At 36.8% G+C, this 27,683-nt stretch overlaps 3 protein-coding genes across 6 annotated transcripts; 2 read left to right on the top strand and 1 right to left on the bottom strand.

Moving 5' to 3' along the window:
• The first annotated feature begins 680 nt into the window (after positions 1-680).
• LOC108989981 (proactivator polypeptide-like 1) lies at positions 681-8,830 on the top strand. Its single transcript, XM_018963772.2, has 6 exons — positions 681-812; positions 2,083-2,208; positions 5,792-5,997; positions 6,643-6,840; positions 7,852-7,911; positions 8,382-8,830. The coding sequence occupies exons 2-6, from the start codon at positions 2,088-2,090 to the stop codon at positions 8,544-8,546; spliced, it is 750 nt and encodes a 249-aa protein (XP_018819317.1). The 5' UTR covers positions 681-812; positions 2,083-2,087; the 3' UTR covers positions 8,547-8,830.
• Positions 8,831-11,849: 3,019 nt separating this feature from the next.
• LOC108989979 (CBL-interacting protein kinase 2-like) lies at positions 11,850-14,545 on the top strand. Of its 2 annotated transcripts, XM_018963770.2 has the most exons (3): positions 11,850-11,994; positions 12,456-12,710; positions 12,887-14,545. In XM_018963770.2, the coding sequence occupies exon 3, from the start codon at positions 12,915-12,917 to the stop codon at positions 14,325-14,327; it is 1,413 nt and encodes a 470-aa protein (XP_018819315.2). In that variant the 5' UTR covers positions 11,850-11,994; positions 12,456-12,710; positions 12,887-12,914; the 3' UTR covers positions 14,328-14,545. The 2 variants fall into 2 exon arrangements, with proteins under 2 accessions (XP_018819315.2, XP_018819314.2); XM_018963769.2 differs by having other exon boundaries at positions 12,466-14,545.
• A 1,118-nt stretch (positions 14,546-15,663) lies between these two features.
• On the bottom strand, positions 15,664-27,683 carry LOC108989978. 3 transcript variants are annotated; one of them, XM_018963766.2, is made up of 4 exons: positions 27,495-27,683; positions 25,652-27,328; positions 23,972-25,017; positions 15,664-16,088 (listed from the first exon to the last, which is right to left on the bottom strand). In XM_018963766.2, the coding sequence occupies exons 2-4, from the start codon at positions 27,149-27,151 to the stop codon at positions 15,941-15,943; spliced, it is 2,694 nt and encodes an 897-aa protein (XP_018819311.1). In that variant the 5' UTR covers positions 27,152-27,328; positions 27,495-27,683; the 3' UTR covers positions 15,664-15,940. The 3 variants fall into 3 exon arrangements, with proteins under 3 accessions (XP_018819311.1, XP_018819310.1, XP_018819312.1); XM_018963765.2 differs by having other exon boundaries at positions 25,652-27,683; XM_018963767.2 differs by having other exon boundaries at positions 15,664-16,085; positions 25,652-27,683.

Genomic DNA, 27,683 nt, shown 5'->3' with positions numbered 1-27,683 from the left:
ACTCTCATATAAAATATAATAAAAAATTCAAAATTTTCAAATCTCAAAACAAAAATAATATTATAATAATATTTTATTTAACTTTCAATTTTTTATCTTATCTCATTTGTGTAACCAAACGATGCTACTAGCTTGGTTTGGTTTCACAAATCTTTGAAATCATCTCATTTCATCTCAATATTCAAATACCATTCAAACACAAATATTTTTCAATTTTAAATTTTTAACATTTCATCTAATAATTACCTACTCATTACAATTTTTCTAAACTTTTAAACAAAATATAAAAAAGCTATTTAATTTTTTCAAATATCAAAATAAAAATTATATTAAAAAATTATATTCTAACCCTCTTTTACCTCTATAAACTTTTTATCTAATTTTTTTTTTTATCTCCTTTCCCAAAATTTCAAAAAAATTCAACTCAAATTATTTTATTATTTTTTTATAAATTTTTTATCTCATTTTATTTCCTCTATATAACCAAACTAGATGACTGTGATGGGCTTATTTATTGTGATGGGTTTATAAATAAATAAATAAAGGAAGATATTCTTGACAAGTTAAAAATTAGTGTTCGGATATTTTATTTTTTATTATTATTTTATTTAATAATTAAGAAAGTGTGTGTTAATGAAGTTGCGTATTTAATAACATATTTATGTTGCTTATCACAGCCAAACAAACCTCGTATATATGCTTCCCAGAGTCCCAACCACCATTCCATTCCACGACTTGCCCCACCCAGCACTCCAACGAGCATATTCTCTCTCTCTCTCTGTCCGACTGAAGCGCCGGCCTACCCTCGAAAGGTAGAAACTTTAATCTTACCTGCGAGAACTTGATCCCCATAACTTTATCCTGAGATTACGAAATTTGATTTATTTGCCCACGTTTCTTAGCTGACAAACAGGCCTCTTAGGTTTATGTTCTTGATTCTTAAGTTATTTTTAATTGCTTTCTTTGTGTTCTGAATATGCTTTTCGTATCGCTGATTTATTTCTTGTTTTGAAGTTTTATTCCTTCCTTAAAACTCTTGGTTTTGGGTTGCATATCGGTTTTCTGGGATTGCCGATGAATGTTTTGTTATATGATATACCTCTTTTGAACCTGAGAGACACAGTTTGAACACAAAATTCGTCTTCTCCCCCTCTTGAACTCCGTGCCGGATGTATCTATGTACCCTGATTGAACACATAGTTTGAATTGTAATACCCGCCTCTGTGTGAATAATATTATTTTATTGTTTCTATCTGTGTTCTTAATAAAAAAAGGTTATTTTTTCTTCTAAGCTCTGTCTGTGCGCATGGTTTTGTGCTCTTATAATAGGACTAGAATGGGGGATAGTCCATTTCATAGTGGTTGAAGGTTAGCAGCAGGGCAAGCAACTTGTGATGGCTCAGTTAGAAGCCTGTTTGGGCTTATTCACGAACTAAAAACACAATATAAAGCAACTATTTCAGGCTCTATATTTAGACTTTGTCAATCCTTACTTACCGGGTTGATTGGGTTTGTGGTATCAGATTTAAAACTGCATTCTGGCACTGATGATAAACAAGCTGAAGAGGAACAGTATCTAGTTTGAGAGAGTTACGATTCAAAATCATTGTTAGGGCTAAAATAAGTCTTTATAAGTTATCATCAATGGGGCAAAATAAGACAATATCACACTTGGACAAGAAAAGCTTGAGCTAGGCGCTTATTAGCACAAATTCATGATGCCTTGGAAACCATAGCAAATGATAGGGATATTTAGCCAGTAAGCTAACACTAGTGAGAGAGTGTTCAGATCCGATCCCAGTTGGTTTGAGCCTTAACTAATTAAGATGATACTCTAGATATCATGTGCTGAAGTCAAACAAAGAAAGCCGTCTAAATGGCTGAGTCATTTATGCATATCTACTATCAAGGAGTACACTACCACTGTCTTCAACTTTATTTATAGTGTTAAAATACTTTCCCCTATCATAGTGAATTATGCTTTTGATATTTCTCACTAAGAATTATATTGCCATATTGAGGTTGTATATATATATATATATATATATATATGTATACACATATTAATGTTTGTGACTTCAGGTACAATGGATGTGAGAGTTGGGCTCTTACTTGTAATATCGTTGGGTGCTACCTGGGCTTGTGATGCTAGAAAACTTGGGAACACTGAGTTGGATAGTGGGAATGGAAGGATTTATGAGATAACAGGTGAGATTTTTAGCCGTCTTTTTAATCTTGTTTTTGTTCTTTGTCATTTAATTATTTTCATTATTTTTGTTTCTCACTTCTCAACACCTAGTTGGCTAATTATCATCATGCAACAGATGAAGATGCTAATTTCATGCCTAATGTACTTGCTTGAACCATTAGTTTTAAATTTGGTTCAAATCGTAGAAGTCTATGGGGATAGATTAAGTCCAATGTGTTTTCTTGCTTATTTTTGTGATTTTGTGCTTTTCTTCCCTTCTAAGCTCTTCTTCTTACTTTTTTTTATATGACGGGGGACCACCCCACGGCAGAGCCCTTAGAACTCATGCATGGAACCTAAATGCCCAGGGAGACTAACATAGCAGCTCACTGCCATGACCTCCCACTTAAATCACAGTTTGATCCTCAAAGGAATCGAACCTGTGACATGGGGCTCATGCACATAAGTTCACTCTTACCACTTGGGCAACCCACGGGTGGGTTTCTAAGTTCTTACTCTCAAGCTTCTCTATGTATCTATTAGCAATGTGATCTACATCATTTATTGTAGGGGTGCTACCCGTACCAACCGAGCAGGTAGCCCCTAGCCTCACCCATGCATGGGCAAGGGTCAAGTTGGGCCCAAATGCTAGTGGCCGGATTGACCCCCCTGGCCCTCGTGGGCCTTAATGGGCCTAGAATCCCTTTTTTGAGCCAATTTTTGCTCAAAACCTGATTTGACTTATTTTCAATATTGAAATTAAATGCATAAAACATAAAATTAAAATTGAATGTATAAAACATAAAATTAAATGTTCTCTCTAATAAAGTTTCTAAGTTCTAACTAATAATTCTAACTTATAACAAATAGTATAAACTATTACACATTAATGTAAAACTATTACAAATTAATCTAAAAATATTACAAATTGTCAAATAACTTTTTTTTTATAAGTTACAAATTGTCAAATAACTTGAATGAATAACAATGTTTCTTGAATTGAAATAGATTTAAAAAAAGGAAATAAAGGTAACAACATGAAGATGTAGCAAGATGAGATGGTTACTCCAGGTGACAGCATAAAACCTGAAAAAAAAGGCAAAAGAATATGAGAATATGAATTAGTAACATTATTAACACATACACTACAAATAATTAACTAACAAAGTTTACAAACTAATGGTGGTGTATCAAAGTCAATTGCGGCTGATGTAGATTGAGATGAAGCCTCTTTTCCCAAAGTTTTCCCTACAACAATTGAATTTGAAATTAAGTTTGTCAAATAAGTATAACACAATCTATTATAAGCAAAAGCATAATAATAAATTAAGAGCGATGACCGCTTCCAGGCTAATCAACATCATCCTCATTGTAGCTCTCTGCAAAGTCTACCACCTCCGGAACCTGAATTGGCTTCCCTTCGATCCAATTCAGAGTGCAAATTAAAGCATCCATAGTGCTAGGAGAGTGGAGGCTAGGAGACAATGAACTTCGAAATGGATCCAATATGCGTCCCTTGTGCTACATATGGACTTTGAGGCTATGGTAGAAATAAGGTTGGCTAAAATATTGTGGGCTCTCTCTCCAAGGACGAGATACTTGACGGCATTTACCTTCCACCAAGCTAAGATATCAAACTACTCCGCATAGAGTTGTGTGTCCATCAACAAGTATATGTCCAAGTCTGATTGGCAGTCTAAATTCTTCCGAAGCTTGAGGGTATCGCCAAACCTCATACCCACTTACGTCATACCCCACTTACGCTTTTTCGGCATATCGGCTTCTGGAGGAGGCGATGCGGTGGATGGTGAAGTCTTTATATTAACATCCCTAAATATGGCGAACTCATCATATAACCTATTGAATGTGTTCTTAACCCTTACCACAAGTTGATCTTCCCACTAGGTTGGGCGTGTGCAGGCGGATGCCCCTACCCGCCCACCACCCTTAATCTATTGAATCACCAATAAAAGGAACCAAGTGTTTGAGATTAAACGCATCAGATGTCTTGATATTGCTAGAAGCTTCAAGCGATAGGCATTTGGATTAGTCTTCTCTATGAGCTTCAAGTTGATCTTCCCAATCTTTCTTGTTGCTAGCTTGTTGTACTCATCCACTGATGCAGGATGGCGTAATGGAAGCTGAATTTGCAAACATTAAGATCACACAACTCTTGAGCAAACTCAAAAGAAAACATTCATGAAAGAATTCTATTTATTAGGATCCAGTAAGATAACAAGTTGTTCTTGCATTTCAAAACCAGTTTGCTTAAATGATAAAAGGAAACCAAAACAAATTGAGATTTGATGAAAATCAAATTCTGCAAATTGCAAAATTAACTACATTGGCTGATCAATTTGTCTTCCACACTACCAGTGAGCTAAAATCTGAATTTTGCTCGATTAAGTGCCCCAAGTGCCCCAAGTGCATCGACTAAGTCTTAAATCACAAATCTCGCTCTTCCATGTACGTCCCACAACCGTGTCCCAAAGCGCTTTATCGCCTATTTTGTCATTGTTTGTGCTTTTCTTCCCTTGTAAGCTCTTCTTCTTGCTCTTAAGCTTCTGCATGAATCCATTGCCAATGTGATCTTCCTTATTAATGCCTTTGAATTAGAAAAATCGCTTCACTTAAATGGTTTGCAGCCGAATATTGAAATTGGTTTGGATTTTCTTAAACAACTGTATAGGTTGCCTGAAGTGTTATGCCTATTAAGGAAAAGTCTCCTGAACATGACAAAGTCAGTGACTTCATGTGCATAGGGCTGTATCTTTTCACTTGGATATGTTCTTTGATATTTTGGAAAACTTTCTGCTTTGAGATGTAACTGTAATTACTTGTAGGAATCATCTAACTAAATCATACTTGCAAAAAGTTATTTCTGTAATAATGAAATCTACAGATAGTTTCTCATTTAATATGCTAAGAATTTTAAGGTCCATGTGTTTTCTTATTGTATTTAGGGGTGACGATATATGACATGACCTTTGAATCAGCACAAACACGTCACTGGGTTGGGTTTGATATAAATGGGTTTATGTCAAAACAGGTTGACCCAATAAGATACAATTAATAAACGGGTCAACCTGCGAAACCCGTAATCAACCTGTGTAAACATGAATAAATCTTAAAAAAAATGTTTAGTTTTATATGTCTTTATTGTTGTTGGGATGTAATATTAATATTAGTATTTGATTACTTAATATATCAAACATTTAAATTCTTTTGGTTAATATGGAATTTTATTTTTTGAAAATATTAATTTTCTTCTTTATTATTAGTTTGGATATTGATCATTAAATATTTTAACATGAATTCAGTTGTAATGGTGAGTAATTTATATAGTTATCCTTGTATTATATATGAAATTATATTAATTGGGTTAAAAAATAAATATACGAGTCAGCTCAATCTATTTATATGAAATGGGTTAAACGGGTTGAAATGAATTTAGCAGGTCGTGTTCAAGTTGACCCATATAGTCAACTTGACAAGACACCAACACAACCCACAAATGTGAAGTGCCACCCCTAATTGTATTTTATATGTACTTATCTTGGCATCGGGATGTTACAAAATTGATGTTGTTATGTTTTGGTTCAGTTATACAAACCAACTATCAGGATCAAGATAGTGAACTAAGTGAAGTTCAAAGTTTGAAAGAAGTTTCAGGTAATGACAGAGTTTGTACATTGTGTGAGGAGTTTGCTTCACAAGCACTTGATTACCTTGCTGAAAACAAGACCCATACCGAGATCTTTGATGCCCTCCATCAGGCCTGCTCTCAGATAGGCTCTTTCAAACATGAGGTAATGTCTCCCTTTAGCCAATTTGATATACTGGATAAAACCTTGTATTTCTGTTGTAAAACAGTTCTGCATCATCCCTGATTACCCAAATACAAGAGGGGGAAAAGGGTATTGTTGATCTCAGCATCAGGTCTTGCCCGGTACAAATTATTATTTCTTTTATAAGTAACAAAAATTATTGAATCAAGTAAATAGGCAAAACCCAAGTACACAAGAAGAATACAAAGGATAGCACCTAATTACAGATTAGGAGCTAGAAATGGATGGTCTTCAAAACTCCGACCATTCCTTTAAAGCCAAATGCACCACATAAGGCATAAAGGAATAATTTGCCACATGGCAGCAATTTTTAGTTAATTGTATTCAAGGATGTTTGAATGTTTGATGGGTTCTAGAAATTATAAGTAAAATGCAGTGTATAAAAAAAGTATGATGCAGTGTAGATGAGAGCACTGATAACATATTATAAAATCCCTTATACTTGTTTGTAGAAACAAGGAAAATGTAATGGTAGTGTGTTAAATAAATGTGCGGAAGCTTATAAAGCATTACCTAATCTTAAAATTGAGTGGTGTCTGATCTCTATAGCTGCTCCCCCTCCCTCCCTTTCTATCTCCTAATTTATCTTCTTTTTGCCCTGGACAGTGCATGACTTTGGTGGACTATTATGCTCCTCTGTTCTTCTTAGAGGTTTCGTCTGTACAACCTCAAGAATTCTGCCGAAAAGTCAATCTCTGTCAACAAATTGCCAAGGTTTCTTTGCAACTTCGTGAAGACAGCTGTGGGCTTTGCCACCGTACTGTTTCAGAAATAATAGTTAAGTTGAAAGATCCTGACACACAGGTATGTACTTACATCATTTCCTAAGCTAAACATAGATTTTTTGATAAGTTAAGCTAAACATAGTTTAATATAATTTCAAGTACTTTTTTCCAATTATGGTAAGCAACCATCTCACCTTTATACACACATGGTCTTCCTGTTACAACCATCTGACCTTTATCCACACATGGTCTTCCTGTTAGTATAAGTACCACATAGCACTAAAGATTTACCAGATTTTGAACTCCGGCACATATTTATATTTCATATTCTTATATTTGCGAACGAAAAAAAAATTGAATCTGTTCCCACTGTGGAAATGCATGATTCTACTGGACATTTTCTGCTTGCATGTTGATTTTTTTCCTTGTGGAAGGCTACCAAAAATTACTTTAAATATGAGTTGAGTGAGTCAACCTCATGTCCTCTATGAACTATATGCGAAATTCACAACCATGGCCCCTGTTCAAAAGTAGAAGAAGAAATTGAGTGCACAAATATAGTAAATTAATGTAGTTTTAGAACAGGAGCAACTACTTTATTCAGATCGACATCTATATGATTGAATTTAAAGATCACAATTTCAGCTTTTGATCGCTTGTGTAGATAAGTTTTTGGGAGTTTAGGATGCATGTTTTGGAAAGCCTGCTGGCTACTGAAAGATTGAAATATTAATGCAAAAATGTATTTGGAAAATAGAAGGTAAAGAAAAAGTACCGAAAACTTCTGGAGCTGAATATACATACACGTATTCGAAAATTAAAGTTTATTATAGAAATTTAATAAGTTACATAGTTGTGGAATGGCTTCCAGCTTATGTGAAGTCATGATTTTATGTTTGAAAGAAGATCCATGGCGACTGTTAGATCATTGTTTAAATTTGACAGCTATTCTATTATGGAACAAAAGGGGGATATGTTGCACAATATGTAAGGATATATCCAACAAAAAACACAGAATTATATGGTCTGATATACCATTGATGCGTAGTGCTAAGTATGCAACTCACATCTTATCTTGCTTTTATGTCAGCTAGAAATCATTGAATTGCTTTTGAAGGCATGCAATTCCGTGGAGAACTATGTGAAAAAGGTGAGAACAATTTTAACAAGTTAACCTTTTTCCTTTTTTTTTTTTTTTTTTTAATATATAAGTAACAAGTTAACCTTTTTGAAGGTTCTAATAAAAAAGTCAAAATATATTTATTCCTGTTTGTTGATCTGAATTAATTGATGTATGATTTTTGTGATTTCTCCTGGTCCTTGTCTATGTGGAGGTTCTTAACACTTGAATGATTTGCATTCTTTCAACATGCTTGAGAACTGAATAGGCAACTTTACGATTAATGACACGAGGATGCTATAAGTTGGCTGGTTAAACGTCAGCGGGAAAAGAAGTACCAGAAGAGGATAACCAGGCCTTCTGCCTGGTTTGGTTTTGTTTTGTTTTGTTTTGTTTTTTATTAAGATGTGTTTTAGAATACGATATTCATGATTGGAGACAAGTGGTACTTAGGTTTATCCACTTTACTTGATTTTCTGATGTCCTAAATTCTTTGGCAGTGCAAGAGAATGGTTTTCGAGTATGGACCTCTGATCCTAGCCAATGCAGAGAAATTTCTGGAAACAACAGACATATGCACCGTTCTTCACGCCTGCAATTCACCTGCAGCTAGTAGCAATGAAGCATCACATGTGGCAAATATATCCTTGCTATCTGATTCTTAATTGTGCCAGAAAAACCCAGTGGCATGAAAATGTGTTAGCAGACGCTATATTATACTCATTCAAGGTGTGTGTGCATAATAATGTAGTGTCATACTGGTGCTATGTTGTACAATATGTGATATGTGCTCCAAATCTAATGCTTGCCCGAAAGTGACTCTTCTTAGTTCTGGAAAAACAAGCATGCCGACACTCACTTAGAAACAGTTTTAAATAGCTCTCGAGTCTCATAAAAGTTTTGAGTTATTGCAGATGCGCAGATGCAATTTGCAGCGACTGCATTTGAATGGGAACACATTAACATCGATATTTATTTTCTCAGCTCCCTTTTTTTTTCCTTGGCAAATATAAATTACAAAAGTGGATAGCAAGGGAAACTGTGGAAAAAACTTTTTTCCACACTTTGATGTGGATATCATCCTTACCTATTAGATGTGGATATAATCTTTAAGATGAAACCATGTGACAAAATTAAGAAGCAAATAGGAGGAAACATGCTGACAACGCTTACAACATCTGAACAATGTATTTCCATGGACTTGATCAATGACCTCTCTCTCTCTCTCCACACCCACATTCAGTAATTTACATTTGATAGAAGAATCCATACTTTTTTTTGGTTTTTTAATATTGTCCAATCGTACTAGCTTGTTTGCTGGCCGATTGAGGATGCTATGGTGGTAATGGATAGTAACAATGAACAGTAAATCTACATGCGAATGTCAAGAAGGAAAGAGAGAAGAATATAGCAAATGTACTGAATGAACATCGTTGTCTACTTGAAAACAAAACGAATGGTAACAGTAGCACTATCCCTCTGGGCTCATCCAAAAGAGAAGGGACATTCCAAATGGGAAAGGAACAGTAGCACCACCTTGTTCAATCCAAATCCAAATCCAAATCCAAATGTAAATGTAAATGGTGGGTACTCTTCCGACTTTTATTTGGAGTGTCGAATCCGCACAAGCAAATATAAACATGACAAACAAATGCTTCAGCGGTATATCCAGAAGGACCATTCTTTGGTAGCCACCCCTGGCCCTCGGCAATGCAGGGAAGCAACCTTTTACCCGTACGTACCAGAAAGGAAAAAGGATAAGATTTATGCCCTGTTCATGTGGGAAAGCTCCCCTCTATGCATTCCTTAACAAAAAAAAAAAAAAAAAAAATATTATCGTATTCCACAAATGCGGCTTATGGGCTGTCTCACATGAACATTGTCTATGCATTATGGTTGTTTTTATTTCAATGGTTTAAAGCTTTGTTATTTGGCTTTGCCCATGTTGGATTTGCTGGTTATCAACTTAAAACGCTACACCTTCTCCAATAAGGTCGGCCGCGTTTAGATATTGAACTGAGTTGAGTTGAGATGATAAAATATTGTTAAAATATTATTTTTTAATATTATTATTATTTAAAAATATAAAAAAATTATAATAATAAATTAAAATAAATTGAGATGGATTTGATAACCAAACGTATTTATTTTGTAAAAAATTTTTAAATGCTTGTTCATCATTTTCATATTGAATCATAGAGAGAAGGTGGTTTCTCAATCATTGTCCAATTATAAGGCAGCCACTAGTTTTCCTATAAAATCTCATTTTAAGAATATATATATATATATATATTTATATATATATTTATATATATATATATATATAAATAAGATTTGTATGCTTTAATCATAAAGTCTCGCGCAAGATATGCAAGGAGACTTCAAGTTCAAATAGCTAATTAGCTCCAAGGAGCCATTATTAATAAATAGTTAATCACTTTATTAATTGTATTTTGAGAAAAATATTTATTTATTTTTAAATAATAAATAAAAATATTAAAAATTGAATCCTAGCACCAAAAAAAAAATCCATTGGGTAAAAATGCGTGGCGTCAATGTCATGATAAAGCAATGTGCATACGTGTATGGCTGCAAACTGCATGCAGAACATCGCACCATATCCACGCGTCGTCTCCTTCTTGGTTGGTCACGACAAGACTGTTAGGTTATCGGTGCATATCTGGTGGAGGAGGAACCTTCATGGACCCCGCCAATAGCGATCTCACACATGGAGCCAAATTTTGAAGTTGTGAAGGATGAAGGAAGCTCAAGCTCAAGCACTAGTATTTATTATTATTAACACCAAAAACAAAAAACACCTCAAAAATGAAAAACAAAAATACTTTGTTTTCGTTTTTATTTGGTTGGTACGCACGCGACCATCTATTCAAAACCACAATAATTTTATTTTTTATTTTTAATTAAAATAGAATTTTGTTGGTATAAAATTTCTATATTGTCTATTTATATTTTGGATAACGTTAGTGTGGGTCATTTGAATAATGAAATGAGATGAAATAGTATAAGTTGAATAAAATATTATTATTATTTTAAATTTAAAAAATTAAATTATTTATTATATTTTGTATAAAAATTTGATAAAATTATAATGATGAAATAAGATAAGATGGAATAGATTGAGAGTGTTTCTGTATTCAAACAAACCTATTTATACACTCTAAATAGGCACACCAATGTAAATGATTTTTTTTTCTTTTTTTTTTAAACATTTTTTAAATATCTTTAATCATTAAAAAAATAAAAAATAAAATATATGAGTGGACATAAATAATTATACTAGCATTTTCCTATCCTAAAACTAGAAGATTTTTTCTATAGAAAATCAGAAAATAGTTAGAAAATTGAAAATTTGGAAAAAGAAAGTCTAAAAACTATTAATTTTAAAAAACCCAAAACTTAAAAAGAAAATAAACTCTTATAGAAAAAATAATAATAAAGATGGCCACGGACATTGGGACCCCCTTGCATTGGGCAAAGAACCCAAGAGACCCTACTCGCCGCCACCCTATATTCTTCCTTTTTCCAATATTATTAATTTTTTTTATATGCTGTATTTTAATTTTTAACAAGCTTGTTAGTTTTTTGGTTTTTACAAGTTATTTGCTTCATTTTTTCTTCTTATTTTTGAAGTTTCACTTATGTTTATTTTTTTTAGGCTTTTGAAGTTTTTTCATTTTTGTTTCTAAATTATATCTATTTTTTAAATATTGTTTATTTTGTAAATTCTTTTCCATGTGGCATGTCACCTTCAAGAGAAATTGCAAAGCCAATGAGCAAACAATAAATAAATCTGAAAACCTAAAGGTGAAAAAATAACTGTGTAAAATTTAATGACCATTTTTTATTTTTTTTATTTTTCTCATCGTCATAATAGCTATCTATTAGGCTAATGAATAGCCGCAAAAAAATAAATAAATAAATAAACTATTGTTAGGCTCTGACCGCTCGGCACTCGGTAGGGCCTGTGAGGCAACACATCATATTATTCTCGAATCTTGCCTCGAATCTGCGAAGTACTGTGTCCAGACGTTCCTCCAGGCTCCAGCTCTCCGCTCGCTCTCTCTGCGTTTCGGGATTGCTTCCATTCTCAAGGTAACCTACTTACCCTTTCAATAGGTAAGAAATCAGGTTTTTGTGTACTCTATTTGCTTCTATGGTTCTCTGTCTATGGGTATCTGTCATAGAGGTTAGATCTTTAGGACGCTGAATTTTTTTCCTAATAATAGAAGGATTGGCTATTTTCTGAAGTAGGAGTTACATGTACAAGTTTTGTTGTTCTCTCTCTTCTTCTTCTTTTGTTATAACTTTGTCCACTTTTTTTTTTTGGGTACGTTGTTTCCGATAACAAGTTGTTTTCTTTCTTTCTTTCTTTGATTCATTCGTTGTTTCTTTTTATCTTGCTGATAAATTTACCGCTAATTGTGTATTGGGTTTTCAATATTGCTGTAATTAAGGTGTGAAATGTTGGACTTCTTAGCTTTTAGTGGCTTGCAAATATATGGAGTTTTCGTAGATAAGCAAAGAGCACTGGTGATTTATGGTAGTCTTTTTAGATTTTTTCAGGTGAACATATTGCGTATCTTCCGGCGAAACTGGAACTATAATTAATTGCTGCTCTTCTTCTCGAATCTCGACTTCTTCTGCCAGATAAACGCATAGTCTCTTCTCCAGCTTTTCAGCGGTCTCTGGGTTATCTCAAAAACCAGGGAATGCTGAAAGATGTGCTTGAAAGCTGAGAGTTCCTTCTATGAGGATGATGTGGTTGTTGCTTCTTTTGGTCTGCCCTTGTTTATCTTTAATGAGATCGGGTATTTGACTCATACCCCATTACGCTTCTGTGATCAAATTCTCTATGCGGCTAAAAATTTAAGACAACACATAATTTCAAAATATGATGTCTGTGAAGATGGTTGAGCTTTTATATTGACGAGATCAGTTATTTTCTCGTACATACATACATATAAATAAAAAAACAATATTGCAGTAGCAGGTACAAGTAAGAATATTTTGTCATGGAAAACAAAGGGAGTATATTGATGCAGCGGTACGAATTAGGAAGACAATTGGGCCAAGGTACCTTTGCCAAGGTTTACCACGCAAGGAACCTTAAGACTGGCATGAGTGTGGCCATTAAGGTAATTGATAAAGAGAAGATCTTGAAGGTTGGGATGATTGATCAGATTAAGAGGGAAATTTCTGTGATGGGATTGGTTAGACATCAAAACGTGGTGGAGCTTTATGAAGTAATGGCCAGCAAAACCAAGATTTACTTTGTTATGGAATATGCTAAAGGTGGTGAGTTGTTCAGCAAGGTAGCCAAAGGAAAACTCAAGGAGGATGTTGCTAGAAGATATTTCCAACAGTTGATCAGTGCTGTTGACTACTGCCACAGTCGAGGTGTGTTCCATCGGGATTTGAAGCCAGAAAACCTACTGTTGGATGAGAATGGGAATCTAAAGGTTTCGGATTTTGGACTGAGTGCACTTGCTGAATCTAAGCGTCATGATGGGTTGCTCCATACAACCTGTGGAACTCCTGCATATGTTGCTCCAGAGGTGATTAACCGAAAAGGCTACGATGGATCCAAAGCAGATATTTGGTCTTGTGGGGTGATTTTATTTGTTCTGTTGGCTGGCTATCTCCCATTCCATGATGCAAATCTGATGGAGATGTATAGAAAGATTGGTAAGGGTGAATTTAAATTCCCAAACTGGTTTGGCCCTGAAGTTCGCAGATTGTTGTCAAAGATTTTGGATCCAAACCCAAATACCAGGATATCCATGGCCAAGATAATGGATAATTCATGGTTCCGGAGGGGGTTGATTCCCAAATCCAGAATTATTCAATCAGAGGTGAAAGAGCCTGCCCTTCTGGATGCTGATGCGGTTTTTGGACAAAATGAGAATAACATCTCCATTACAGAATCGAAACAAGATCTGGCAACGCCCTCTAACTTGAATGCTTTTGATATCATCTCCTTTTCTGCTGGCTTTGACTTGTCTGGTTTATTTGAGAACGCTGACCAGAAGAAAGAAGTGCGATTTACATCCAACAAACCTGCCTCAACAATAATCTCGAAGCTGGAAGAGATTGGAAAGCGACTAAGACTGAAAGTGAAAAAGAAAGATGGGGGGTTACTGAAAATGGAGGGGTCCAAGGAAGGCAGGAAAGGGCTGTTGGGAATTGATACAGAGATCTTTGAGATCACTCCACTTTTCCATTTGGTGGAGATGAAAAAGTCGAGTGGAGATACACTGGAGTACCAAAAGATGTTGAAACAGGAGATAAGACCAGGTCTCAAGGACATTGTTTGGACCTGGCAAGGAGAGCAGCAGCAGCAGCAGCAAGAAGAAGAAGAAGAAGAAGAAGAAGAAGAACCACCTCCTGCTCTTCCGCATCAGCTCGTTTCGCCTCTGGATTCATAAAAGCCTCGTATATCCAGTGGATTAATAATAAAGTTTGTGTATGTAACGTTATTTTCTTGATCTTCGAAGTTTATCATTGTGACTGGAGAGAATAATTACAGAAAACAGTTATTAATTTTAACGTTGTTGAATTTTATTTGATGTAGCAACTTGACCTTAATTGCTTGATATCAACATATGCCTAATGCATGCTATGGTGATCAAAGTTTGTTGTGATTCGTGAATACGAGGCAATGTGAAAATCCAAGCTTATTTGTATAATTGAAATTTCAAATCAATGATTCCAGTGTACGTATCCTTAAAGCATGGAAACTTGCTTTCTTCTAGCTCACGGTGGGAGAAATTTTATACATGAATTCCGGATGCCGGACCTCTCTTCGTTCCTAACATGCAATGCAGATTAGGAACTAAATTCCTTCTGATTCTGGACAATTCTGAACACGGACAGCTTTATTTGTTAAGTGAGAGTAGTATTTGTAATCATGAACAAAGTGAAACGTCGCTTAACCGACCTTACTTAGCTCAGTTGGTAGAGCGGAGGACTGTAGTGGTTAAATAAATGTAGCAGACATCCTTAGGTCTGATTCGTTTTCTTACTTCGTCTTTGGTTTTTTTATGAACACTTTACAATGTTCGGTTCAACTGGCAGCGCAGACTATAATCACGAACAAATTTCCATCTATGAACTCAATTGGTCACCGACAGACGAGGAAAATGAACAAAAATACTAGCTTTCTTCAAATACACCTAATTTAAGACCATCTGCATCAAGAAAACCTATTTATTTACCCTATTACATCTAATTTAATTCCGTCTCCTCTTCATACGTAAAGTGGGTATTCACTGAACCTCTGCATGCAAAGAATGGATTAATCTTAATTGGGTTAAAAAAAGAAAAATCATCCATGTGTTGGAACTTGTTATTTATTTGTTTAAATTACAGGACTATAGCATAGCATTATAAAACCGCAATGAGGATATTTTTCATCTTTTGAAAAAATAAATGATCCTGATTTTTTTTTACAAATAATTTTGTTTTGCTTGTCTACCCCCTCGGCCACGGGTTGGGGATGACATTATGAACTAATTAATTAAAAATGATAAACACGTCATTTTTCATAACATTTTACACAATAATATTTTAAAAAAAATGAATATTTTTATAAAATCACATCATTTTACAAGAAGAGTGGTGCTAGTGTGCTGCCCATTTTGACAGTTAAGTGTGCCCACTACTAGTACAAATTTTCTATATTATTTTTTTGTTCTTTTTCTTTTCACATTTTTTAAACATTTTTAAATATTTAAAAAAAAATACACAAATACACAAATACACTAAATAAAGTCACTTCCTTAACCATTAAATAAAAAAAAATAAAAAAAATTAAATACATGAACGGTCAAAATGAGTGGGCAAAGTGAGCGGCGTACTAGCATTTTCCAGATAGATATATTACCTGCCCGCATAAATGCATGCATGCCACTTGTATTCCTATCAAGCTAATGTAAGTAAACATCAATCTCCCTTACAACGAAGAGCAGGAAGATCAAATGCATCCAGTATTCTAAACTTTACTCCAAAAGAGGTTATTGTCTCGAGAGAAAAGGTGTATTTAAGTCCCTCCTACTCTCTCACTGTTTTCAATAGAATCACCAAAGTGACTGTACATCTTGGGTGGGAAATAGACCCCAATAGGGTGCCTCGCAACAGAGGTGTTTCCAGCACCTTCCCCTGAACCTTGCACAGTCCAGTCCACCCTGCTAAAAGATACAGGAAAAATGAAATCAGACTACTACTAAAATATCCAAAACCACAAAAAATGGCAAGGACAAATTATCATTTAGGAGGACATATATATATATATATCAGATCAAAATACCAAAACAAACTGAATTCGGAAACCCTGGAGAAATTGGCAAGAAGACAAAATCCATAGAATTCGTTCCAAACTTCCACACCACCTATAACAGAAACTACAACGCCAAGCTAAAATTCCCGGTGCATATATCATCTAATTCTTAAGGGGATGCCTCTCATTTCTCATAAAAGTTCTTCCCTGCATCCCATGAGTACATCTTAATTCATAACACAAACCATGTCACAAATTTTTATTAATATTCCAAAATTAATGTTACATGTGTTTTCCAAATTTAAAAAAACACTAACACAGTACAAAATATTGGAACTTAAAAGACTTTTTATAAAAAATACATAATATATATTTTTTGGATCGGTAGGAAAAAAAAATACATAATATATATACATACACTCATGGACCCATATAAAAAGAATTAGTTTCATTTTGATACTTGGAAAAAAAAAAAAAAAGATTTAACATTTGGAGGACTCAATAAGTCCACTGAGGAACCACTAAGCCCGAGCTACTAACAATAGAAATGTTATTTACACGAAGTTGTAAGGCAATCGGGCCATGCTTTGGCTGAATAATATCTTAGCTTGCTTGTAACATACAAGGAAAGCTCCTTAACGGACTCCTTAGTCATTCAGGGGACATCCTAATTTGCAATTGGAAGTTGTCTCAAATTCATCATATCCCAAGCATCAAGCCTTTGTAAAAATATCAAATCTACATGACAAAGAGCAAATAGCTAGATGTAGAAAATGCACACAAGTCAGCAATGGAGCAGCAGGTACATTATAGCTGCTTGTTCAAAAACCTTAAAATGAAAAGATGAAGCCCGCAGAAGGATACACAAACAAACGATAAAGTTGTACAGAAAAATCCTGAATTAACTAAAATGCAAGAAAACTATCATTTCAAAGGCATAGACACTGGGAAGAATAAAATCAGCAGCCACCCAATATGTCCCTCGCATATTTGGACAACTACAATTAAAATTGCTCACTGATCTGTCAGTTCCAACTTGCCCAGTCACTTTTGATCAAAGCCTCACAATGTCAGTTTTTGACACCTGTTGGTTGGGTGGCGGAAGATTTTTCCACTACCAACAAGGGTCAGGATTGAAATACTTCAAATGTTATATATATATATATATATATATATATATATGGAGGTATATAAGGAGAGGATTATGATCTGAGTCCGTAGTAGAGAAGTTTTTGATCCACGACTGACAGAATCATTTTTGTCTATTTTACTCCCTCTTGCGGTCACCCTCTCACAGATCTGGACTCCCGCAGCTCCCTCTCGGGATCTCCCTTGCCAAATCACGATTCTTTCCACAATTCTTTCTGCTCCCTCTCCAGGTCGCATTCAATCTAGCTCTGCCAACTGAATTCCATGCCAACTTTCAAATTGAAGTTCGGAAGCCAGTTTGATTTGGAATCTGACAGGGTTTGAGCGCAATCAAAAGGATTTTTTCTGTTCTACTTCCAGCTTCATCTGTTTCGGAAGCCAGAAGGGGTGTTGTAGTACAGCCCTATTGAGTTATAAGTAATAGTTTTATTATAAATGGATAGAGTATGTATAAAAGCCTCATCCAAACATCAAAAGCTTGTTTCCAGGACCACCCAAGCCACCTTACTCACGGACATTGGTAATGGATGAGCTGAAATTTTTCTTCTTTAAAACCTTGTTCTTATGGGCGGGTCATTGATTTTAATAGACTTAATGTCCATGATTTTCTACTTTCGGTTGTAAACCCTATTTCGGTACTTCTCATGTATACATCCTGTGTATTTGGGCTATGCCTCCTTTTCCTATGAATAAAATTTCTTGATTAGCTATATATATAATAAAAGATTCTTTAAAAAAAATCCTTAGCAGTGTAGCTGCTCCTTTATAAAAGTTAGTTGTGAAAATCTCTTCTAGAGCAATGGAAAACGCCTAGGCCAATATCATAAACTACTGGTTTGCTGCTACTTATCACAACATGGCTAGTATAGTCAATCCTATTATTAATTCAACAGCTAATTACATTGAACTAGTTTGTCTGTTTGGGGAACAGCACTACTTTCAGAAAGGATTTTATTAAGTCTACAGTGACCCATGGACCAATGATGAGGACATCTTTTTATTACTGTTATTTTGGTTATTTTACTTATGTTTTCTTTATTTTAATGGGCTTGGGCTTGGGCCTGGGCTTTAGCCCATAACCTTTTTAAGGTTTACTTGGGTTTTGTTATTTTCCTATTTAAATACTTGTAACGAAATACTGAATGGCGGTGGTTGAAGAATTAAGAATTGTCTGCTTGCGCAGCCGCCTCCTTCCAATCTCCATTTCTATTGCTTTCGGCTTCTTCTCTTCTCCTTCTGGTTCTTCTTCTCTTCTCCTTCTGGTTCTTTCTTCTCTATTTGCTATTATTCAACTTCTATTTCTATTCTCATTTCTATCCTATATCATATTGGTATCAAGAGCCGGTTCTATTGTTTTCTCAAACAATACCGAACCATGCTGACAAAACACCCAGCACTATTCGTTTCATCTCCTTCCTCCGAAAACCAGCGCCGAAAACCCACCCACCTGAGTTCCCTTCGATCCAAGCCAAAACACAACCAAGTGAAACCGCCGCACCTCCTGAGCAGACCATCCCGATGAAACAAACCACACTCTGTCTCGGTACCTCTGTCCATCTCATCATCTCGGTCTCGCTGCATCTCTTCACCGTAAATCTTTCGGTCTCGGTTCCGTGAGTACTGCTGTCACTGCCTCTCCTTACCTCCGTCTCACCCAATGCCGAGATACCACCCCTCGGTCTCTCCCGAAACACCCAGTGCCGAGATACCCAGAGACAACAGGTGCAAAAACAGACCTCGCCGAACCATCAGACCAGAGGCAGACTTCGCCGAAACCACTAGACCTGAGGCAGACGTCTACTTCTCCCTCGTTTTCTCCTCTCAACCCCAGTGCAGAGATAACCAGAAACCAGGTGCCAGCAAACGAAGCTAGCCGACTGCGCACAGCTATCAACACGAGCAAAAGGGGAGTTTTACTATCTCTTTATTTGGTTTTATACAATCGGTTTATTTTTAAAATTGTATCAATTGTTTTCTCTGTGCTGTGCTACCTGTAATAAATTTTCCAGACTTGATTGGATCTCCTTTGTTGATTTAGTTTCCGTGGTTAATTTTATTCCCATACTTGCTGCAGCCCAATTTAGTCAACTCTTAGATTTTGTATTCCCATTCTCTCATCTTCATAAGACCATACCTTTGTTCTTCGTCTTTTCATTATTTATTATAAAAAAAAAAATCCTATGTGATTTGATTTTCTTGATTGGTATTTGGTCTTTGCTTTGTCATTTTAAATATCAGCATTAGTTGCTTGCCGTATTTGGATTTACGTAATCCCAAAAAAATAAAAAATAAAAAAAAATATTGCTCAGGTTGATATTTTCATTGCTTGCATTTGTTGTTCATTGATCTCCATTGCACTTCATTTAGTGGGTGTTGCATTGCATGCAGTTGCGTAGTGGTCGTCTTGTCACCTCTAGTTCCAATACCTTTACCATGGATCCTTCCCAATTTGATGCCCTCACTCGACAATTAGCTCAACTAGCCAATAACCAGCAACATGTACAAACTCAATTAGCGGCTGTCCAAACTGAGATGGCTGCTACTCGTGAGGAGAACAGGGACCTAGCTGCTAGGTTGAACAATTTTGAGGAACTCCCTCATTCGTCTGACAACTCTGAAGTGTCCCAAAATAGACGCTATCGTCGTCGACGAGGTGATCGACAACATGTCAGACATGATCGTGGGGGTAGGGATTATGATCGTGAGCGAGGACGAGACTATTACCGTCAGGGTACTCAGTCTCCTACTCGTCATGAAGAGCGCTTATTTAGAAGCATCAAGTTAGATGCCCCTACTTTTGATGGTTGTTTAGATCCTCGAGTTTTTACTCAATGGATTAAGGATATGGATCGTTTCTTTACTTGGTATGGGGTTCCTGAGGATCGGAAAGTTGAATTCGCTAGCTTGAAATTAATTGGCACTGCCCAACTCTTTTGGGAAAGTGTAGAGGATCTTCTTGAGAGGCGTCATGCGCTTCCTGTTAGGAGTTGGGAAGAAATGAAACGCCGCCTTCAAGAGAAGTACTTACCCCAATCTTATAGGGGTAATTTATTGGACCAATGGAATGCCCTCACATAGGGCAATCGGCCAGTGACTGAGTACATTACTCAATTCGATGAGTTACGAATGAGATGTCATGTAGTTAAGGATGAGGCCATGACTTTGAGTAGGTTTAGACAAGGCTTAAAAGATGATATTAGGCGCGAGCTTGTCCTTCGGGGTGTCGCTACACTTGACCATGCTTACTCTTTAGTCCGAGACTATGAGTCGGTTATGAGGACTCCGTATGGAAGGTGTGGTGACAACCGCCCTTCCATCACCCCAGCGCCCACCCTTTCCTCTAAGTCTCTCTTAGGATCTCCACCATCTAATGTTTCCCCCGCATGGAAAAATAAGGGTAAAAGTCCTGAAATTCCAAGGACTTCCTCCCGCTTGCAGTGCTTCAAATGTAAGGGTTTTGGCCACATTTCTTCCAATTGTCCTAGTCGAACCCTAGTCATTGAGGAACATGAGGGTACAGTTGATGAATCGTTAGAAGGTCAAGTCTATGAGCCTAAGCTTGAGGAGTTTGGTGATGATGAAGATGCCTTCTTAGGTTGCATTCGGACCCTCCCTGTGGGTCTAGGTTCTATGCCCTTTGTTCCCGACACACTCCGGTTAAGTGTTGTTCGTTGTACCCTTACCCAGCCCAAAGATACTGATGATTGGCGTCGTCATGCCATTTTCCATACTTATATCAAAATCAATGATAAGGGTTGTAAAATCATTGTGTATAGTGGTAGTTGCATTAATGCGATTTCTGTGGCTACTATGTCACGTCTTGGGTTGAAGCCAGTTCTTCACCCTCAGCCGTATAGTGTCTCTTGGGTCGATACTTCTTCCATAGCTATAAAAGAGCGTTGTTTGGTGCCCATCCAATTCCTAGAGTATAAGGATCATATATGGTGTGACGTCATTCCTATGGATGTCGGTCATATCATTCTTGGTCGACCTTGGTTGTTTGACTTGGATGTGTCGATCTAATTCATGTTCCTTTGTGTTTAATGGGAAGAAGATTCACCTTAATCCGTTACCTCCAAAACCTGTTGGTTCACAGCAAGCAAAAAAAATTTTGGAACGAAAAGGACTAAATATCATTAGTCCTACGGAGTGTGAGCATACACATGTGGGTAACTATGTTGTGTTTGTTGTGGTTGTTATGAAGGTCCAGGACAATCTTCAGGATTGGGTTTTGATCCTCCCTACCACTCACTTTGCATGTAACATTTCTGTGAATCAGTCTTTAGGCATGGGTCCCTTTGAAGTCGTTCATGGTTATAACCCTAGGAAGCTTTTAGATCCTATTCTCATGTCCCTACATGCTAGTGTGTCTGCATCAGTTAAGGTATTTGTACAACATTTTCATGATTCGCATATTGAGATCAATAAACAACATGAAGCCAGTAATGCATCATATAAACTTCGAGTTGATTTGCATATTGAGGATTATGTTGTGATCCGAATTAGATTGAAACGGCGTCCACCTGGATCCGTTCCAAAATTGCAAGCATGTAGTGCTGGTCCTTTTAAAATTTTAAAGCATGTTGATCCAAATGTCTATGTTATTGATCTTCCATCACATTTTGGTTGCCACTCTACTTTCAATGCTGAGGACTTAGTTGCTTACAAAGGCCATTTCAATTCCTCCAATGATCTTTTTCTACCTCCATTTGTGAACCTTGACCTTGACCTTGACCCTTTCGTTATTCCTACTCCAATACCATCTATCACAGCACACAAAGATAAAATTGATGCTATTTTAGATGAACAGATGGTATTGACCAATGATGGAGAGGTTCAGTGTTTCCTTGTTCGCTGGGTAGATCCTAGAGAGACACTTCAGCAACTTGATTCAAATTTATTGGAGCTCTATCAGAGTCAGCCAGATCTTCTCCTGCCCGGATCACCGTCCACCCGTTCCGATTCAGGCCTTGATGGGGATACCAGATTCAGGCCTCCTCTCATTCGTGTTTATGGACGTTGGAAGAAGCTTGCTCAACCACTTAGCTTATGGTTGGGTGATTGATTGCAGCCTTATTGTGTTTTGTTCACTCGACGGAGTCGAGTTTTTCCCACCCCGGGAGAGTTGATGAGGACATTTTTTTATTACTGTTATTTTGGTTATTTTACTTATGTTTTCTTTATTTTAATGGGCTTGGGCTTGGGCTTTAGCCCATAACCTTTTTAAGGTTTACTTGGGTTTTGTTATTTTCCTATTTAAATACTTGTAACGAAATACTGAATGGCGGTGGTTGAAGAATTAAGAATTGTGTGCTTGCGCAGCCGCCTCCTTCCAATCTCCATTTCTATTGCTTTCGGCTTCTTCTCTTCTCCTTCTGGTTCTTCTTCTCTTCTCCTTCTGGTTCTTTCTTCTCTATTTGCTATTATTCAACTTCTATTTCTATTCTCATTTCTATCCTACATCAACCAACCTTTTCTTCTTCTCATGGGTCATAACCTCTGGCATCACGTTCACATTACACAATAAGAATCTAACAAAAGCCATGTACACCTTTCATAATGCACAAAGATATAAAGAATAACTAGCTAGCATAAATAACCACCACAACAAAAAGTCATACAAGAACTGAATTCCATCATGTTAGTGTCATCTGAAATTTTTTCACACTATTTGCTACAAAGAAACGTCATACTAAGCAATAATAATAATTATAACAACAACAAGCCATAGTCAATATACTCGTAAAGCAAATCAGCAAGTTCAAAATTTTAACATATATACTTTTCCTCTACTGGTTAGTAGAATGTGGTCTCTAGCATACTTCCTGCATACATAGGTTTCACCCCTTTCCCAATGTTAATAAGAATGACTGACTAACAAAAAGATTATAATGAAAAATTTGGTTTACCTCTTTAATTTATTTTCTATCAGAAATATTCAAATCTATTATGTAAAATGAGCACATAAATAATACATACAAAAGAATACGTACATATACACACATATATCTATATATATTGCGAGTGTGGCCTGCGCGTAAGGATAATGCAATGCCTTGAATAAGGTTACAATGACAGATGAACTGCAATACCTGACAACCTCCCTGGTTCACAGGCAAATGTCCTTACAACACAGGTATTGACTTAAAATTCTTTTACTACATCATAGAATAAAATTCTTGATGAGTAAGATAAAGACTTTATTAATAAAGAGGATGTGACCCCAGTGCATGGTAAGCATACATGAATCCACTTGACAAACATAAGGGATTCTAAGCGGGTTTTATCCATCATCCCAAGGACCATATAGAAATGCAAGTGGAATAAAAGATGGGCCATTTGGCTCGAGTGTATCATCACCGAAAGAATAACATGCAACAGAAAATGTAAATACTATTCCCTCCTATCTTCTTCTATTCTGGGAAACATTTACAGTAAAATGTGTCAAGTCAGTAGAAACATGCAGGTATCACAAGTATTGGCAGAGACATTCCGAACCATCACAGCTCACACTAGTCAAGGAGGCAACATAAAAATACTTTACCCTAATCTATCAAAATGTCCCAGCAATGATATATGCCACAGATAACCAAGATTTCGGACTTGCAGGTTAATATAAAAAGGATAAAAGAGTAGCACACTTACTTGGACCAACAATTAGCAGGGGACACCTCAAATGGATGTTTACTTCCAGAGCTGGGACTACGATAAATAATTTCATTCTGTGTAGATTCTTCAGGAGGTTTGAGAGCAAAATGGTTTTCATTTCCTGACAATGGTGGAGAGAAAGCTTTCTGTAGCCAGGGGTCATTATCACTTGAACCAGTAACAGGGTTGAATGGCGCAGCATTCCCATTACCAAGAAAAACGTTCTGAGGAGAATGAATGCCAGAAAGGACATGGTCCTCATTTGAAAACAGTGAAGCTGTAGTTTTATAAGAAGGATGAACAAAATCTTCTTTTTTTGATTTGTTCTGTTCTGGGGGTAAAAGCCAGCTCACAGGGCCACCTACTAAACCTAGACCATCCTGACCAAGAGGAGAAGTATTCCACATTTGCCATGTTCCTGCCTCATTTGAAGTAGCATCATTAACAGGTAAAGTATGCAAATCTTGGGTCCTATGGGTACTTGGAAACCATGTAGAAGTATTATGCTTTTCTTGTGGCATTGGATACTCAATTGGAGATGGCTTTTTGACGTCAGATGAAGCAGATAATTTTTTTAATGAATAAGGCCTTTCCAATCCCATGTCTGTTGCAAAGCCAGTGCCAAGGTCTGACTGAAAATTATCAAGCGACTCTGAAACAGGCCCTAGCAAGGATACTGGATCGGGAACGTAGCATGGGTCTTCAAAAAGGTCCGGCTCTTCATGTATAAATTCAGACGATGGTTCTTGAAAATGAGGAAAGATTGGTTCAGTTGCAGGTGAAAAACCTAAACTGCTGCTTGTGGATCCATTTGGATAAGTAGACAGTGTAAATGGTGATGGCAGCCCGAAGTTTATTGGATTATTATATGATTGTGTCGATGATTTTTGACTGCAAAACTGTGGGCTTTGAACATCGCCTGGGAACTTTGTATTCGGTCTGCTTATGACATTTGGATTTGATAAAGGAACAGATGAAGATCGAGTAAATAATTGTTGCCATGATTTTTTTGGTGTCACCCTAGGTTGTGGTTCTGATAGCACCTGCAGGTCAACAGCTCAACCTTGTAACAGCAGTTCTTCTAGTGAATGCTTTGATACAATCCACCTAAGATTATCATGCATGACATGCCATTGGGACTCAACCATAGCCACTAGCTGCTTAACACAATAGTCCCAACAAACCTAAGCTTTTGACGTAGAGAAAATAACCTTTTTTGGGGTGGAGGGAGGGGGACGGTTGGGGATCATTTATGAGTACATAAAGATTTAAAGAATAATAGAGAGATATCAAACCTATAACTGGTGCTAAAGCTTGTAATAAAAATTTAGGTCCAAATTCAGAAAATAAAGCTTAAATGTCAATCGAGACAAAGGAGCAAACTTAATAGTTATTAAAAAAACACAAGTAAGATGCTTACCTATACATTTTACTATAAAAAGAAATTTCAGACTTTCCCAAAAGAAGAGCTTAGGTATACAGAACAAATTATGATGGACTGCAAAGCACATCCAATCCGCGCGATAGAGAAAATCAATTAGGATAAGACAAAAAGTAACATGAAGACCAATGGTTATATCCCATATGATAAAAAAAAATTAAATATTTACAAGGCAACCCAGATAACATGCTAGAACTACGACGTGTTATAGTAAATAGAGAGGAAAAACAACTTACAGGGCGAGTGATGGTCTTGTCATCTCCATTTGTACTCAGTTTTCCAGCTACATGTTCATGTGAAAATAGATCTTTCTTATGAGCAAAATTATGGACATGATCTACTGAGCTGTTAGACTTGTTTTCCTTTGAAATTGTGGCAGGAGTATTAATACCCTTTCCAAAAAGATTACCACCACTAAATGGTCTAGAAGAGGAAAAAATCGTACCCCTCATATGATCCAGATACCTAGTTCCATAATTTCCACGGCTAAAATTGTTTGCGGATATATTTTTCATCCCATGTCCGGTTTCGGCGCTCTGGCCTCTAATGCCATCTGTCCCAAATCTCTGATGTTCCCGACGATCAATTTCACTCTTCTTTTCCAATTCTCGTTTTTGCTCACTTTCCTTACCTGCTCTCTTCTCTAACTCTTCTGCATCAGAATTGCTCTTACTAGACCCTTTGTCCTTATCTTTCCTTCTTTCCTGACGCTTCTTTTCTGCTTCCTTCTTTCTATCTTTTTCCTTGACAGGCGGTGACGTTTTGCCATGATCTTTGTCAGCATCCATTTTCTCATCTCTCAGTCTCCTACGTTCCTCCACTAGCCTTGCAACCTCCTCCCTCTGCTTTTGCTCTTCCTCCTCCAAAAGTTCCTTCTCTAACCTAGCCTGTCTCTTCTCTTCAGCTTTTCTGCGTGCTTTCTCTCCTCTACTTTCATGATAGTTCAACCCATTCTCGCCCTTATTAGCCATCATAGCCCGATGCTCAGCATCAGTCAAACTATCTTCCCCAGATGAACTAATCCTAAAAGTCTTTCTCCAAAGCCACCTAATGCTCAAGAAAAAAGATGTCAGCCGCTTGCACACACAAATAACAACTCCTGAGTAAGAATTCTCTGCCAAACAATGTTCATCTCCTCCAAAAACATCACTCCCATTCTTCCTCCAATAACTAGAGTTTCCTAAAACAGACCCACCGACCCAATTTTCATTCTCCGACCAATCCTGACCACACATCCATCCATTTTCAGACCACACCTTACCATTCAATAAGCTCCCTCCTTTTCCAACCCAATCCTTAATAATCCCGTTATTTCCCACACCAGGCAGTAGAGGCAAGTCCAGAACTGGCCGCTTCGAATTATGCCCACAATATGAACACATAAAACGGCCACCACCTGGATTCTGATCCCTATAGGGATTCAAGCAGTTTCTGCACCGCCTAGTCGCGGTTTTCCGAAGCTTCTGCAATTCTATTGCTTCAAACCTCTTCTTCTCCCTGAGCCGTGCACTCCTGCGAACCCGCCAGGCTGACAGCTGAGGCATCAAAATCTCATACCAAAAGAGAGTAATCAAAAGCACGAACACGCAGGCCAACCTTGGCGACGTAATCTCAAAACGAAATGCGGGCGGTAAAAGCTGAGAGAGAGCCCAAAGTCCTATGAGTGGAATAACTAACCAAGGTAGCATCATAGCGACCCGGCGAGACCACTTCTGAATCACACACAGTATACACATTATCCTCTACCCCACGCCTTTCTTCCCCGTCTCGAATCGAACACAAAATAAAAATCTTAAAATCAAGAAAAACCTCCAAGCTCCTGCTCAAAAAATGCTTCAAAGGGAAACCCTAACCCTAATTCCTCACAGAAATCAAATACCAAAAGATACTAATTCGCGGAAACTTGAAGAACCCTAAGAGCATTAAGAAACCATTACCACCATTAGTGTTTCCACAATAGAAAATTAATCGGAGAACTAAGCTAGAAAAAAATATTAATCAGCTTAGGGTCTCGGTAGCAGCTCCGGTTGTGGGGAGGTATACTCAATCGATTGGGTGAGGAGGGACTTGGAGACTTACAGATTTGGAGCCCCTGGAGAATATAACATGAGAGCCGAATTTCCAAGAAGCAATTGGGAGCCGGTGAGAGACTCGGTGGCGCGGTTACTTCGTTCCTTTACCAGCGATGAAACTGTGAACAGAGAGAGAGAAAGAGAGCGCGTAATAGATAAGAGCGAGGACGAGGAATGCAGAAATGAAATAAAATGA

Source organism: Juglans regia, chromosome 4 (genome assembly GCF_001411555.2).
Source record: "Juglans regia cultivar Chandler chromosome 4, Walnut 2.0, whole genome shotgun sequence".
Lineage (NCBI taxonomy): Eukaryota > Viridiplantae > Streptophyta > Magnoliopsida > Fagales > Juglandaceae > Juglans > Juglans regia.
Note: the sequence above shows the minus strand (reverse complement) of the source record. Positions and strands in the feature narration are given on the sequence as shown.

Excerpts from the sequence above, each read along its gene's own strand:
- LOC108989981 (XM_018963772.2), top strand. The coding sequence starts at position 2,088 with ATGGATGTGAGAGTTGGGCTCTTACTTGTAATATCGTTGGGTGCTACC. Across the intron at positions 2,209-5,791 it reads AAGGATTTATGAGATAACAG|TTATACAAACCAACTATCAG; the intron begins GTGAGATTTTTA and ends GTTTTGGTTCAG. Across the intron at positions 6,841-7,851 it reads TGAAAGATCCTGACACACAG|CTAGAAATCATTGAATTGCT; the intron begins GTATGTACTTAC and ends CTTTTATGTCAG.
- LOC108989979 (XM_018963769.2), top strand. The coding sequence starts at position 12,915 with ATGGAAAACAAAGGGAGTATATTGATGCAGCGGTACGAATTAGGAAGA.
- LOC108989978 (XM_018963765.2), bottom strand. The coding sequence starts at position 27,151 with ATGTGTATACTGTGTGTGATTCAGAAGTGGTCTCGCCGGGTCGCTATG. Across the intron at positions 25,018-25,651 it reads ACAAGACCATCACTCGCCCT|GTGCTATCAGAACCACAACC; the intron begins GTAAGTTGTTTT and ends GTTGACCTGCAG. Across the intron at positions 16,089-23,971 it reads CCTGCTAATTGTTGGTCCAA|CAGGGTGGACTGGACTGTGC; the intron begins GTAAGTGTGCTA and ends TGTATCTTTTAG.